Source organism: Narcine bancroftii, chromosome 1 (assembly GCF_036971445.1).
Source record: "Narcine bancroftii isolate sNarBan1 chromosome 1, sNarBan1.hap1, whole genome shotgun sequence".
NCBI lineage: Eukaryota > Metazoa > Chordata > Chondrichthyes > Torpediniformes > Narcinidae > Narcine > Narcine bancroftii.
Genome location: NC_091469.1, coordinates 265,473,038 through 265,488,947, shown reverse-complemented (window position 1 = coordinate 265,488,947; position 15,910 = coordinate 265,473,038). Strand labels below are relative to the sequence as shown.

The 15,910-nt window shown below is 39.1% G+C and overlaps 1 protein-coding gene across 2 annotated transcripts in view; it reads left to right on the top strand.

The window, feature by feature from the left end:
• Positions 1 to 15,910, top strand: part of copb1 (COPI coat complex subunit beta 1) — a 45,274-nt gene that overhangs the window by 7,871 nt on the left and 21,493 nt on the right. For both annotated transcript variants that reach the window (XM_069897609.1, XM_069897600.1), the window contains exons 4-13: positions 3,805 to 3,974; positions 4,399 to 4,513; positions 7,793 to 7,885; positions 9,572 to 9,709; positions 10,670 to 10,789; positions 11,481 to 11,588; positions 11,678 to 11,824; positions 13,131 to 13,276; positions 14,302 to 14,398; positions 15,677 to 15,834. In XM_069897609.1, the coding sequence (XP_069753710.1) occupies positions 3,805 to 3,974; positions 4,399 to 4,513; positions 7,793 to 7,885; positions 9,572 to 9,709; positions 10,670 to 10,789; positions 11,481 to 11,588; positions 11,678 to 11,824; positions 13,131 to 13,276; positions 14,302 to 14,398; positions 15,677 to 15,834 (1,292 nt within the window). The remainder of the gene's footprint in view (positions 1 to 3,804; positions 3,975 to 4,398; positions 4,514 to 7,792; positions 7,886 to 9,571; positions 9,710 to 10,669; positions 10,790 to 11,480; positions 11,589 to 11,677; positions 11,825 to 13,130; positions 13,277 to 14,301; positions 14,399 to 15,676; positions 15,835 to 15,910) is intronic.

Genomic DNA, 15,910 nt, shown 5'->3' with positions numbered 1-15,910 from the left:
CAGGGACGTTAATTGATTTTTGCAGTGAGAGAAAGGAGCACAATCTGTGAGGAGCACCAGAGCAGCGAGCTGGGAAAGTGAACAGCTGTGTGGAGTGCAAGAGTTGTGTGCTGAAGCCGGTGGGCTCGCTGAGAGCATGCTTGCTGCTGTTCGCCCCTCTCCTCCAATCAGGAGTGCAACAGACATGCGTGGTGGCAGTTAAACCATCCAGCATGATGTGCGTAAATGTGGATCTCTCTCTTTCCTGATCTAGAGGAAGAACAAACAATAATTCTCCACAAGCAGGAATCCTAGCAATAACTGCAACAACCCCAATTGCAAACTCAAGGGGCTTTTGACATCAGTAATTAAGCAACTTAATTAATGAATGACTAAAAGATGACAATATTTACTCTACTGGAGTTGTCAATGTGTTCACCTAGCAGCTCCAGCTAAAAGGTAGGAGACTTAGCTGCTCTGTTCATATCTGTTCTGACAGCAGATGTTACACTCTGATTCCCAGAGTGTGTGACTGAGCTAAGCTTCTCCAATCCCCTTTCGAGAAGAGGACTTTGTGTGACAAAAGTCACTTGGTATAACCCCAAAGCAGGGTTTTGTCCCAGAAGACTTTGTGTGACAGAGGGTCACCTGGTGCAACCTCAAAGAAGGCTTCGGAGGTGTGGACTTAGTGCTAGTGACTAGGAGGTTGCTGTGAGAAAACTGAAGGTGGTCGTTACCACTTGAGAAACTAAGGAAAGTCTCCTGTATTCACCTGCCATGGCCTTGTCTGTTCAGATACAACAGTCATATCTCTTCACATTCAACTCAAAGACCGAGGAGTCACGTGATGGAGTAGTGGCCGGACGGTGAACTCCAGCCCTCTCCAGAAAAGTCGGGAAAAACAAGAGAAAACACAAAGGCACAGAAATAAAAGTTACAGAAAAGTGAGTATAAAGGTGGAAAGAAGATGGCGACAAAAAAAGAAAAATCGAAAGCAACGGTAAGAAGAGAGGAAGAGAAGACAAAGGAGGAAAAAGGTGAAGGCCTTACCTGTCCGAAGAGGCCCGCTGCGGAGAGAGAAACCCGCTCCCTCAGGTCGGTAAATAATGGACTACAAAAATGGCTCGCAGAGCCGAGTAAAAGTGCGCAACCGCGCATGCGCGAAGTTTCGCGCATGCGCGATGCGAATGAAAAAAAACACACCGACGGGAGGGGGGACCAGCTGGGGAGTCGATCTCCACAGCCGGCAACGACAGCTGCAGAACACCTGCAGCAAGAAGAGACCACAGAAGACAACAGAAACAAGAAAGAAGAGGAGGAAAGGGCAACAAAGAAACAACAGATGGCCAACCCAGAGGAAGAAGAAGAGGAAGAGTATGGTGAAATAGAAGAAGAAAAGAGAGGCAAGGTAAAGGATATACTTGCTCTTATTAGAGGATACATGGAATCATTTAAAGAATGGCAAACACAGGAATTTAAGGATTTAAGAAAAAGAATAAACAACACAGAAGAGAAAATAAATAAAATGGAGATGACCTGAACAGAAATGGGAAAGAAAATGGACAAGATGGAAGAGCGGGCAGTAGCAGCAGAAATGGAGGTAGAAGACTTAAAAAAGAAATTGGAGAAATCTAATAAAAAAACTAAAGAGACACAAGAACTACTAGCTCAAAAAATAGATACAATGGAAAACCATAACAGAAGAAATAACATAAAGATAGTGGGCCTTAAGGAAGATGAAGAAGGCAAGAATATGAGGGAGTTTATAAAAGAGTGGATCCCTAAGACCCTAGGATGTCCAGAACTACAGCAAGAATTGGAAATAGAAAGGGCACATAGAGTATTGGCCTCTAAACCACAACCACAACAAAAACCAAGATCTATTGTAGTAAAATTCCTAAGATATACTACAAGAGAAAAGGTACTGGAGAAGACAATGGAAAAAGTAAGAGAGGGCAACAAACCACTGGAGTATAAAGGGCAAAAAATCTTCATTTATCCAGATATAAGTTTTGAACTCCTAAAGAAGAGAAAAGAGTTCAATACAGCAAAGGCGATTTTATGGAAGAAAGGGTATAAATTTATACTAAAGCATCCAGCGGTATTGAAAATATTTATTCCAGGACAACAAAACAGACTATTCTCGGATCCAGAAGAAGCACGAAAATTTGCAGAACAATTACAAAAATAGACTGAGGGAGGAAGACGGGTAATGAGAGTTAAGATGATCACAATTGATATGTATGTGGGTAAAGACAAAAATAGACTGAGGGATGAAGACGGGTAATGAGAGTAAAAATGATCACGATTGATATGTATGCGGGTAAAGAGGTATAAGAGTGAATAGAGACAAGGAGCATACGTGAATGTATCTGTACTTAGAGAAAAATATAGATAGTATAGACAAGAATTAATAAGGGAAGGTAATGGAATAGAGAGAATAAGGAGGGAATTAAAAGAGTGACCTTTGTGACATATGAAAAGTGAAATCTTTTCTGGGGGAGGCGGGGTGGGGGGAAATAGCGGTCACTGCAAAATCAGTTGACGCTTGCGAGTGGATTCGCAAATCCAAATGGAGAGGGGAGATGTGGTTGTCCGACAAGGGATAAAGGACAACTCAGGAGGTGAATGGGAGATTGGGAATAAATAAGATAGAAATAGGAGAATAAGGAAAATGTTGGATGTTGTAGGAATGTTGTCTTATAAAGAGTTGAAAATAAGAAAACAGAAATGGAAAAGGAGGAAAGGTAAAGATGGAAAAACGGAAAGAGAAGATAAACAAAATATAAAAGGGCTACGCTGAACTATATGTCTTTAAATATTAATGGAATACATAACCAAATTAAAAGGAATAAACTACCAAATTTAAATGAATAAATGTATTCCATTAGAAAAAATAACATATTGGTTAAGAAATAATATTGAAATATTCGAACAAGTATAAGAGCCTTACATTAAATACAATAGCGAAAACCTACCGGGGACAAACATTACCTAAGTTGATGGAAGGAGAAGGAAAGAAAAGAATGGACTCAGTAGAATTTCTGGTGTAATTTTGTTGAATGACAACATTGTCTGACTGGATTAATGCAACCTAGATTGTATACCTAAAATGGATGAGGGGGGGGTGGGGGGGTGGTTTGGGAGGAAAGGGGGGGGGGGGAGAAAAAGTCACTGTATATGTGTGAAAAAGAAATTGTGTATATCATGGCTAATGTGATTTATGGTGTGAAAAATAAAAAAAATAAAAAAAAAAAACAAAAAAAACTCAAAGACCTGTGCACAACTGAACAAAGACATTAAAGCCTGGAGACCAGATTCTGTGGGCTGTTATTTTAACTGACTTAATGAGACTGACTTGGGGTTTGGGGCATTTGGGCTTAGACTGTAATGGTCTGAGTATTTTTATATACACACTATAAATATCCATTGTTAGTATATAGTTTCCATAAAGGCTTATGTTTGGGTGTTGAGTTTATTGAGATAATTATAATATTGACAATTTTGTTAACAAATTTTGAGTTAAACTTAACCCATTTGTTTATGTGTCTTTCAATTGCTGCTGGTGAGCTGTAACACCTGTCAGAGCAATTAATTTGACCTTGGGGCCTGAATGGCGATAAGTCAATACCGAAGGCTATCAAGAACTTGATTTGTGCTGAAAGAAATTTTTGCTTGAAGTTTCTTGATCTTTTAAACTCATTTGGCTTATTTTGGGTGACAATTGATAGCTTTATGGAAACAAAAGACTCCATGCTTGCTGAACAGCTGATGTTTGCTGAAGTGTAACAGTAGCACTCATAAGATTTGTTTGAACTTCATCAGGATCTACAACATCCAAATGAGTTTATTCGAGGGTCCACTTTACGCTTTTTATGTAAGCTGAAAGAACCAGAACTGTTAGAGCCACTGATGCCAGCCATACGTGCCTGCCTGGAACATCGACATAGCTATGTGCGCAGAAATGCTGTGTTGGCCATCTACACCATATACAGGTAAAATCAGACTGATGCAGCATAAGAAAATGCCAGTTGATCTCTTCTGTTGGTGCATTTGGTAAATTAGTCACAATCTGCTGCTCTTTCCTCTGCATTTGTTATCTCTTCATTTTTTTTAACCAATTCCCTTCAGAAAGTTAGATTTGAGTCTCATTTCTGCCATCCTTTCTTTCAGGTCATATGTTTCTGAAACAAAGTTCACTCATTAACTCTCTGGTCACTGAAAACTATTTCTCATTTTTCAAAGTCAATTTTTTTTTCTTCACTGTGCAAAAGGAAATCCACTTTTTTTTAGTGTTTTTTTTTAGCAAACTTCACAAAAATTTGAAAATTTTCATGTTTTAAAAAAAAAAATTGTAAAGGAAAAAGCCAGGTTTCCAGATAATTTCTACGTTTGATAGTATTTTGTTATTTCTTATAGGAACTTTGAAAACCTTATTCCTGATGCTCCTGAGTTGATTCATGATTTCTTGGTGAATGAAAAAGATGCCAGTTGTAAACGGAATGCCTTCATGATGCTCATTCATGCTGATCAGGTAAAATATTTGTTTAACAAATTATGGTCAAGAATAATGAAGACAATGAAAGCTTTGACATTTTCTTTGACATACTTTGTGAATTGAGAATAAGACATCAGATGTGATAAAGAACAGGGAGAAACATTTTAAGGGTTTGGCTGCCTAGCTCAATGTGAAAGCATGGTCAGCAAAACTTAGATTGATGAAATCAAAGAAATGGAACATGTGTTTTTTTTTGTAAGAATATTAAGGAATTTGAAATCAAAATGGTTCAAATTGTGATCCCATATGATCTAAACGAATGGCGGCAAGACATTTAGATTCCAGATTTATTGTCGGAATACATACCATCTTCTTTCTTTGGCTTGGCTTCGCGGACGAAGATTTATGGAGGGGGTAAAAAGTCCACGTCAGCTGCAGGCTTGTTTGTGGCTGACCAGTCCGATGCGGGACAGGCAGACACGATTGCAGCGGTTGCAAGGGAAAATTGGTTGGTTGGGGTTGGGTGTTGGGTTTTTCCTCCTTTGCCTTTTGTCAGTGAGGTGGGCTCTGCGGTCTTCTTCAAAGGAGGCTGCTGCCCGCCAAACTGAGGCGCCAAGATGCACGGTTTGAGGCGTTATCAGCCCACTGGCGGTGGTCAATGTGGCAGGCACCAAGAGATTTCTTTAGGCAGTCCTTGTACCTTTTCTTTGGTGCACCTCTGTCACGGTGGCCAGTGGAAAGCTCGCCATATAATACGAACTTGGGAAGGCGATGGTCCTCCATTCTGGAGACGTGACCCATCCAGCGCAGCTGGATCTTCAGCAGCGTGGACTCGATGCTGTCGACCTCTGCCCTCTCGAGTACCTCGACGTTAGGGGTGTGAGCGCTCCAATGGATGTTGAGGATGGAGCGGAGACAACGCTGGTGGAAGCGTTCTAGGAGCCGTAGGTGGTGCCGGTAGAGGACCCATGTTTCGGAGCCGAACAGGAGTGTGGGTATGACAACGGCTCTGTATACGCTTATCTTTGTGAGGTTTTTCAGTTGGTTGTTTTTCCAGACTCTTTTGTGTAGTCTTCCAAAGGCGCTATTTGCCTTGGCGAGTCTGTTGTCTATCTCATTGTCGATCCTTGCATCTGATGAAATGGTGCAGCCGAGATAGGTAAACTGGTTGACCGTTTTGAGTTTTGTGTGCCCGATGGAGATGTGGGGGGGCTGGTAGTCATGGTGGGGAGCTGGCTGATGGAGGACCTCAGTTTTCTTCAGGCTGACTTCCAGGCCAAACATTTTGGCAGTTTCCGCAAAGCAGGACGTCAAGCGCTGAAGAGCTGGCTCTGAATGGGCAACTAAAGCGGCATCATCTGCAAAGAGTAGTTCACGGACAAGTTTCTCTTGTGTCTTGGTGTGAGCTTGCAGGCGCCTCAGATTGAAGAGACTGCCATCCGTGCGGTACCGGATGTAAACAGCGTCTTCATTGTTGGGGTCTTTCATGGCTTGGTTCAGCATCATGCTGAAGAAGATTGAAAAGAGGGTTGGTGCCAGAACACAGCCTTGCTTCACGCCATTGTTAATGGAGAAGGGTTCAGAGAGCTCATTGCTGTATCTGACCCGACCTTGTTGGTTTTCGTGCAGTTGGATAATCATGTTGAGGAACTTTGGGGGACATCCGATGCGCTCTAGTATTTGCCAAAGCCCTTTCCTGCTCACGGTGTCGAAGGCTTTGGTGAGGTCAACAAAGGTGATGTAGAGTCCTTTGTTTTGTTCTCTGCACTTTTCTTGGAGCTGTCTGAGGGCAAAGACCATGTCAGTGGTTCCTCTGTTTGCGCGAAAGCCGCACTGTGATTCTGGGAGAATATTCTCAGCGACACTAGGTATTATTCTATTTAGTAGAATCCTAGCGAAGATTTTGCCTGCAATGGAGAGCAACGTGATTCCCCTGTAGTTTGAGCAGTCTGATTTCTCGCCTTTGTTTTTGTACAAGGTGATGATGGTGGCATCACGAAGATCCTGAGGCAGTTTACCTTGGTCCCAACAAAGCTTGAAAAACTCATGCAGTTTGGCATGCAGAGTTTTGCCGCCAGCCTTCCAGATACCATACATGACATCAAAAACCAGCCTAAGATTCCTTTTCTTGCAGGCAAGGCAAAATTATCACAAATGGGTAGTACAAAAAAAAAACAACACAAAGCACACACGTAAACAAATGAAGAACTGTAAACAGATAATGAATGTAAACAAATTGTGCAATACAAAGAGAATTTTAAAAAAACATTCAATACCGTGCACAACTAAAACTCCTTAAATGAGTCCCTGATTGTGTTTGTTGTTGAGGATTCTGATGGTGGATTGGTCGCAGCTGTTCCTGAAGCTGGTGGTGTGAGTCTTGTGGCATCTATACCTCTTTCCTAATGGCAGCAGCAGGAACTGATTGTGTGCTGGATGGTGTGGATCCTTGATTGCTTATGCTCTCCTACGGCAGCTTTTCTGTAGATGCTCTTAATAGAGGGGATGGTTTTTCCTGGGCTGTGACAATCATCTTCTGGAGGGCTTATCACTCATGGTTGTTGACATCCCCATAACAGATCATGATGCAGCTGGTCAGAACACTTTCCACTACACATCTATAGAAATTAACCAGGGTTTCTGGTGTCATACAAAACCTCCATAAACCCCTGAAGAAATAAAGTAGAGGTGCTGACGTATTTTTTTTTCATGATGCCATTAGTGTGTTGGGTCCAGAAAAGATCCTCTGAGATAGTGACTCCTAAGAACTTAAATTTGCTCACCCTCTCAAGCTCCAATGATCACTGGATCAGACACCTCCTGGTTTTCACTTCCTCAAGTCAACAATCAGCTCCTTGGTTTTGGTGACATTGAGTGCAAGGTTGTTGTTGGTGCATCATTGGGCCTAATTTTCAATCTCAGCCTGTGGTATCATTGTCAGATTTGTGGATGGTGTTATTGTCGTACCCAGTCATACGTGTAAAGTGAGTAGAGCAGGGGGCTAAGATGCAGCACCCTTTGAAAGGATGAAAGGCTTACTCATAGGATGGTGTTCAAAATTCTGAGTCAGTTTATTTTTCCTTTTAATCTTGGATACCTTGCTCTGAATCTTCTTTTCATCGCATGGTATCTTCTATATGGAAATGACTGCTTTCTATTTATGATATCACAGACAATAAAAGTTTTGAAAAATTGCTTTTTTGGAAGTTTATTTGAATAAAGGTTTTTTAAATGATTGCATGTTTATTATCAGGTCTGGATTGGTAAGTACAATTCAATGAATGGTTTTAATGTAGTTTTGTAATGTTTCCCTAGGATCGAGCTCTGGATTACTTGAGTACTTGTATTGATCAAGTTCATACTTTTGGAGACATTTTGCAATTGGTTATTGTTGAACTGATTTACAAGGTAAGGAAAAAATATTGAACTCTGGGTGGTAGATTTGTACTGATAGGAAAAACCCGACCAATGCTTTCCTTGGAAATCAAAACTATGTGTATGCAAATAGACCTTCAGTTAAAAGGGAGAAGTAATAGGTCAGTTTCTGGAAAATGCTGGCAAAGTTTGGTAGTTGAGTGTGTTATAGGATATGTTAAAATAGTTATGGGTAAAATATGTCTTTAAAAGAGATTGTGGGGGTTTAGTGTAGGTCACACTTCACAAAAAACATCTCATTTAAAATGCAAGAACTTTGCTGAAGCTAGATGTTGAGGCTTTGGTTAACTTTGCAGAAGCAATGAAGAATGCTGATCTATTGTGCATGGGCAATAAAATCCAGGCTTAGAGAGGCTGATAAGATCTTTCAAAGATTAGGTTTGGAGCCCTTTAAGAAGTCGTATGGTTTTTACAAACAGAGAGAGGAAAAAAAACAAACAGGTAATTTTGCTTTTAAAGAGAGAAGTCAGTTCTGCAGTAGCAGTTGAGACTGCAAAATGGCAAGCTGGCAGGCTTGTTGAAAACCCCACTTTGAAGATGGGTTGGGAGTTCTGAGTTCAGCCTGTTAAAAATCCTTGTATCCTTACAAGAGGAAATGGCTGGCTAGAGTGTTTCTCCTGAAACAAGAGGAACTCTGTGATGACCTTGAAGAAGAGGTTATCGTTTGGAAAACGCATGATGGGGCAAATTTCTTCGGCAAAACACTGAAGTGACTGATCAGAGGAAATCAGTTTGTGTGTGCCCAATGAGCAATGAATTTTTCTCTAAAACCAACATGAACTTTCCTGAGTGGTAACCATTTAAATTTAAGCACCAGAGCCTGGTGAAGATTCATAAATGTTAAATTCTGTGCACAGTTTAAGAATTGCTTGATACCAGTGAACTTGGAGAAGTAAACAATGAATGATTAGACAGCGAAGCAGAGAACTTTCCTGAACATAAACACATGACTTGCACATGTGCTTAGAATTAGGAGGTTAAGTTAATAGTAATAAGTTTAAGATTGATCTTGTTATTATGTTTAAAGAAAGTTAAAAGCAACTTTTGTTTAAGTAACCATTGTCTTGGCAAATTTCTATTGCTGCTGGGTTTTGGAGTCCTCTTGACTTGTAACAAGTGTAAATACAGAAGTCCACTTAAAATTTTGTGATTGTGCTCATGTGGAATGAACTCCTGGACCTCAACAGTGGAACAGGAGGTTGTTGGAATTTCCAAGCAGGAAAAAGATTTGTGAGGCCGTTCTTGATTACATGATGAAGTTGGTTGGGAATAAAGCCACCTATGTTTGATTGGTATTCTAATGAATAGATTCAGACTCTTTTTATAGATTTTTATATAATGCTAAAAATTATTTTTTTCATACAAGGGACATATTAGGAGCATTGTTAAAAAGGGCGCATTTGAAAGATCTCAAAGGGGATTGATTTTCTTGCTGTCAAAATATAGCGAATAGGTTAAAATCTGCCCCAGGACTGAGACCCAGTTATTCAGTGCCTGAGACCTGCAAAGAACCCAGGGCTTTACCCAGGACATTCCAGGCTACCAGGATAGGCTAGGTTCATTTAGGGGAAATGAGCAGGGCGTGGCCAACAGGCTCTAGTCAGAAAAATCTGAAGTTGAGGATTTGATGTATATTAATTGAATTGTTTGTGTTATTAGGTGTGCCATGCTAATCCTACGGAGAGAGCCCGCTTTATTCGCTGCATCTACAACCTACTCCAGTCCTCAAGTCCTGCTGTAAAATATGAAGCAGCTGGTACTTTAGTTACCCTCTCAAGTGCTCCAACTGCCATCAAGGTATTAATTTTTCTATGATAAATTGACTGAAAAAGATTAAAAATGCTTTGTTAATACAGTTGAAATTTAACAACTCACCAAAGTCAATGAAATGTTCATTTGGAGTAATTAACTTTTAATGTATTTTGAATAAATCAAATTTATTCCAAAATAGCATCTCTGTTATATATGAACTACTGAAATGTAGAGGTGAAAAATGACTATGCATGTTTCTTAATTCTGACTGCATCTGCAAAATCTCAAACTTCAGAAATTAATATTCGAGATTGAACTTAGATCACTTTGAGTCAGAATGTTAAAAATCAGTGTATTTTCACTTTGCACGACAAAGAATAGAGTTTTTTATATGACACAATGTATTGATTTGTTTGTAACTGAGGTAATTGTGCAAATTGATGAACTCATTCTCCAACATGACATTCCAAACAAGTTACTTATCTTCATCCATGAATTAGGGATTTTTGTTTGTCAGTGTGAGAAGATGATTACTTTCTTGGTTGACGGTTCTGTCTGAAAACCTTCGGTAACATTTCAAAATATCAAATTAATAATTATTGAATGTCCCAGTGGTTCTTTGCCAGTTCTCAAGGGGTTGCCAGTGATTCCACATTATTAATTTTTATTAATTCAAAAGGTAACCTTGATTAGAGTGAGGGGGTAGATTAGAGTTAGCTTTAGTCCTTAGTTTTTAGTTTTTTAAATTTTGTACAAGTTATTTCAATAAATAGGTTTAGCATGGTTGTATTGATCATTTAAATCAATTATTTTTTGGTGCATTTCAAGCATTATTGATGTAGTTTTATTTACTATTTTTCCTCATTTACTTTTTATGTTCATGTTTACTTGTACACAAATGAATTATTATGTAATTGTCAATTTTATATTCATGTTGTATGTTAAACAATAAAAATATTTTAAAAAGAAAGAATATCAAATAAATTTGGTTTGTCTTTTTTCTAGGCTGCTGCTCAGTGCTACATTGACTTAATTATTAAGGAGAGTGACAACAATGTAAAACTGATAGTTCTTGATCGCCTGATTGAACTTCGGGAACATCCTACACATGAGAGGGTGCTGCAGGTAATAGGCCTAGAATTTGTGGCTGAATTTGTGACCATTATGCTTTTATTGTTTCGTGTGTAGTGATCAAAATCCATAATAAGCCAATGTGGCAATTAATGTTTTCAAACTGAAATTGTTTCCCATGTTTCTGCATCTCAATAATGGTGACCCATCAACCCTAAGAGCTTGATTGTTTTTAGAGCACTGCAAAGATCCCATGATGTCATGAAAGATGGCATCTACTTTTTTTTTTTTGCTTAATTTTGTCGTGAAAAATAGCATGAAAATACCTGTTTTGCTTTCTTGTCTTTCCTTTTTTTTGGTTTTCAATAAGTTCAAATTTATTGTCAGAGTACATAAATGACAGCACATACAAGCCTGAGTTTCTTTTTCCTGTAGATATGTATACAAAAGAGAAAAATGTAAACAAAGAAGGAAGTGCAAACAGACTGAAATACAGAAAATAAATATTCAATAATAAAAAATGTGCAAAGTAAGTTTTTAAATGAGTCTCTGAGTTTGTTTAGGAGTCTGATGGTGGAAGAGTAGCAATTGTTTCTGAACCTGTTGTTACTAGTCTTCTGGCACCTCTGCCTCTTTCCTGATGGCAACAGAGGAATTTCTTATGGAAATTTTGAAATGAAGATCTTTATTTCCCCCACATTAAATCAAGCCTAAGTTTATATTAAAAAAAATGTTTTTTTTTCAGGATTTGGTGATGGATGTCCTGCGAGTGCTGACCACAACAGATTTGGAGGTACGCAAGAAAACATTGCAGTTGGCACTGGATCTTGTTTCATCTCGTAATGTTGAAGAGGTATGACCTTTGAGCTTGTCATTTCAATTATTGTCAATCTTGTGTCAAAAATTTGAATTTGACAAATTGTGCATGTTTGTTCTCTGCAGCTTGTCATAGTTTTAAAGAAAGAAGTTATCAAAACAAATAATGTGTCGGAACATGAAGACACTGATAAATACCGGCAGCTTTTAGTCAGAACATTACATTCATGCAGTGTCCGTTTTCCTGATATGGCTGGAAATGTTATCCCAGTGGTATGTGAGCACAAGTTATTCTTTTATCCTGGAAACTTGTTCTGTGCGATATTCTTTTGTCCAGACTAATGCAAAATACTTAAGTATTGAGATATGGTTGTATTGGCAGGTAGACCTGACCATGGAATGGTCAGAAGTGAAGGCTTTGTTGGCAAACCTAATGTTCTCCTTATCCACATCCAGGGTGCTGGATGATCAGTTGGAAGCATGGCAAGGACAGGAAACCTAGCAGATAAGGTCTTGTTCCTCTGAAGTCCGAAAATGACTTTTGCACCAACACACTGAGATTACTCCCTCAACACTGATGCTCACTCCCTTCAGTGCTTAATGATTTAAGTGAATTCCACATAATGCATTTAATAATTTGGAGCCATTCCTATTTTGAAGTTGAGTTTCCATTGAGTAGCAATTTAACAACTTTTAGATCAGCAATGTCATGTGTTCTGTGCAAACATATTTTGCATTTTATAATGCAATAGGATGCAAGACCAGAATTAGGCCATTCAGCCCATTGAGTCTACTGCACCATTCAAACATCGCTGCATTTTCCTGCCTTTGACATCCTTACCAAACAAGAACCTGTCAATATCTGCTTTAAATATGCCAAAGGTTTTGTTGCAATACCTGAGAAAATGGCACCCTCTATTTCAAAGCATTTGCAAACAAAAGTGTTTCAATCTACTTGAATGGGTGCAGAGTGTTGTTGCTTTGTTTTGATTGTGATTTTTGAACCTTTAGGCTTTGCTCTTTGGGAGCAAAATCTTTTATCTGAAATTCTGAAAACCAAACATTTTTATCCCATGGATGTTGTCTGCACACCAAAGCTCACATTTGGCACCAAACATGACCCGACGCGACTCACCCCCGCCCAGCGCTGTATCACAGTGCTCCTACCAGTCCGATGTGCCGGGAGCCCGAGGTGATTTCTTCGACATGAATGGTCTCCCAACCCGTGCCTCCTGTCCCCAACTCTGTTCCTTGCTCTTACCTGGTAGCCCGAGATCCCTACTCCTGCACGAATCTGAAGTCAGTGCAATTACTTAACATACCGCCTTTACTATTATTCGAAAAATTCTGAATTCTGAGGTGTCTGGTCCCAAGGGTTTCGAATGAAAGATAATGTACCTGTGATGGAGAGAGCAAAGGAAGGAATTGTAGCAATATCCTACTTTTTGTACAAAGATATGACAAAATGATGTTCTATCTCTTTAAAAACATAAGACCATTCAAGGTGTACTAATTGTTGCAACAGGAAGTTGCAGACAATTTTATTTCTGTTCTGAGATGTATAATTTTTTTATCACAGCTGATGGAATTCCTTAGTGATAACAATGAGGCAGCTGCTGCTGATGTTCTAGAGTTTGTGCGAGAAGCTGTTCAGAGGTTTGATGGCCTTCGTCCCGTTATCGTCGAGAAAATGTTGGAAGTGTTCCATTCCATCAAATCTGTCAAGTTAGTATGGTTTTTCTTGGCGCGGAATAAAAAATGCAATTATTATGTAACTAATTTTCTTTGTTGCAAAATTTGACTTTTGTTCATCATGTATATATTGCATTTCTGAGCTTTTTAAATGATGGCTGATCAACAGGGTACTTCAGTTTTGCAATTTAAAGTGCATCTGATCTTTCCTTTCTAAGACCAGGCTTGAATTATTTGAGTACAGTGTATATCTAATTCTAATTTTAAACTAGATGTGTTATGGATGGTTTCTGTGCTCATTTACCATTAGGATACTTATTTTGTCTGAAATTGTTTGTGGGATGGAATATATATATTTCAGTTTAGTGCTTTTCATTTAGGATTCAAAGAATTTTTTTTGGATGTAGGTGATCATGACATTGGACTAGAGTATGAAATGTGTAAGTATTTCCATCTAAATCATGGAGATTGTCGCTGAGCAACGTGGTGCCTTTCTTTCATCTTCATCAACATTGCTTAACAAGCTAATAGAAAGATTATAATATTTCAATCAAATCATTCATTGAAGAATTTGGGAACAATAGAAGCAAAACAGCAGTCTTTGTAACCATTGAATAAGTTCAAATAAGCATACTTTGAATGATGACAGTGAAGGAGAGGGATATTTTTCAGTCCTTTCATTCATATTTTCATAATTCATTGTGATGCCATCACAGTCATAGAGTTAATTTTTTTGTCTGATGTTACCAAATTCAACTTTGTTTACTCTTAAACATCTTCATTTCATTAACCTAGAAGCCTTCTCTGGTGCTTTGAAAAGGGTCATTCAAAACTAAACAAACATCTGGTGAAATTGATTGAACTTGACAAAAACAGTAGTGCTATCTTGCAGTTCTCAGAGTATTTTGTATGCAGTTCTAACTCTACCTAAAAATTGTTTCTGTTTCTTTATTTCCCAGATCCTGACTGATTTGCTGAGTGGTTCCAATGTTTTGTGATTTTAAGGATCTGCATTTTTAAGGCTTTTTTTGATTTGATATGTTTTGTTTTTGCTACAGGATCTACAGGGGAGCTCTCTGGATTCTGGGTGAATATTGTAGTTCTAAGGACGACATTCAGAGTGTAATGACTGAAGTTCGACGGTCATTAGGTGAGGTATGTGTGGAGAAACACTTGGATGTTTTTCTCTTCTCTGGAGTTCCATGCTCCAATCCAGTTGCATGGAAATGAACAATACCTTCAAAATAATGGAATGTTGAACAACCTAGATTTTCCACCCAGTTTTCAAGATTCCTTTATTGTCATGCAATAAAACAGGTGTAATATCACACAAAATCTGCTCTAGTCTGTCATGAGGCAGACAGATTTGTCATCAGGAGAAATTACTGGGTGCTTCTTACATTCAGAGAAAGAGAAGCAATAGAGTCCCCCTGAGTGTCTGTGCATTCTCCTCCAGCACTCTCACAGCCTCTGCAGCCACACAGACTCGAGTCCAAACCATCGGCAACCCAAGCTCCAGATTGAAACTCTGATAAGATCATGAAGTCTTCAGCACCTTCTCTCATCCCGATTCTGTTACCTGTCTCCAGCTGTCTACAGCATGGTGTGGTCCTTTGACAGCAGTTTCCAGCAGCTCACAGCCTGCCTGGGTTCCTCGCCTCGAGTCACCAATACCCCACTCCCACCTGTGTGTTCTTCAGCCACAAATGCCCTCACTGGTCTGCTGCTATGGCTACTGTGCTGTGGGTTGTCTCCTCTGCTGCTTCTTCTCAAAAGGTCTCCCTATTTTCTGGTGCCCTCTGCCAGTTCCTTTGCTTCCCCAGAGTCTGCAACCCCTTGAGGCTGCTGCCAAACATCTTAGGCCCAGGCCCAGAGGCCACAGCTTTTTAAATAAACAACCATCAACTCTATTAACAGGCCGTTCAAAGCCTGTAGAGCGCCGTCGGTAGTTGGACTGGGTGGTAGAATCCTGTGGAGAAGCTCTGAGTCTCCTCCCCTCGCTTTCTAAATTCAGATGGTGAGTTGCTCAACCAAGCCCAATCTCTGAATTAAGTAATATTGGAAAATGGAAATAGAAGCAGACAAAAATCAATTGAATAATTAAAAATTGTATCTGATTGCAGAAAATTACCTATTAATATTGTGAATTCAATTGAAATGTATTCATTTCCGGCATACACAAAATCTTCAAGTTAGTCATCCATTTTCTTGAACTATGATTGCAAAGGAGAAAACAGCTTCGAAGAAGGTCACCTGAAAAATATTGTTAAAGGAATCCTTTTCTGTGAAACTTAAAAAGTGATTCTTATTGTGATTTTCCCTTCTTTTAAAAAAAAACACAATTGTGCAGGAATGGAGGATTGAAATCACTGAAGTGCTCATGGACACTTGATAACAAATCAAGTTGTACGTGTTTTCTGATTCCTGCACTAGATTCCAATAGTTGATTCTGAGATCAAGAAGGAAACTGGTGAGCTGAAGGTGGATGATGATGTTCAAGTGGTTCCAACACAAAAACTTGTGACAGAGATGGGAACCTATGCAACTCAGAGCGCTCTTAGTGCAAGGCTTTCCAAAAAGGATGAAGATAGGTACTGTTGTAATATTTTTAAAGCATATTTTAATTGCATCATGTTAAAAGATTTGAGGCAAGCACTTAATTCTGAA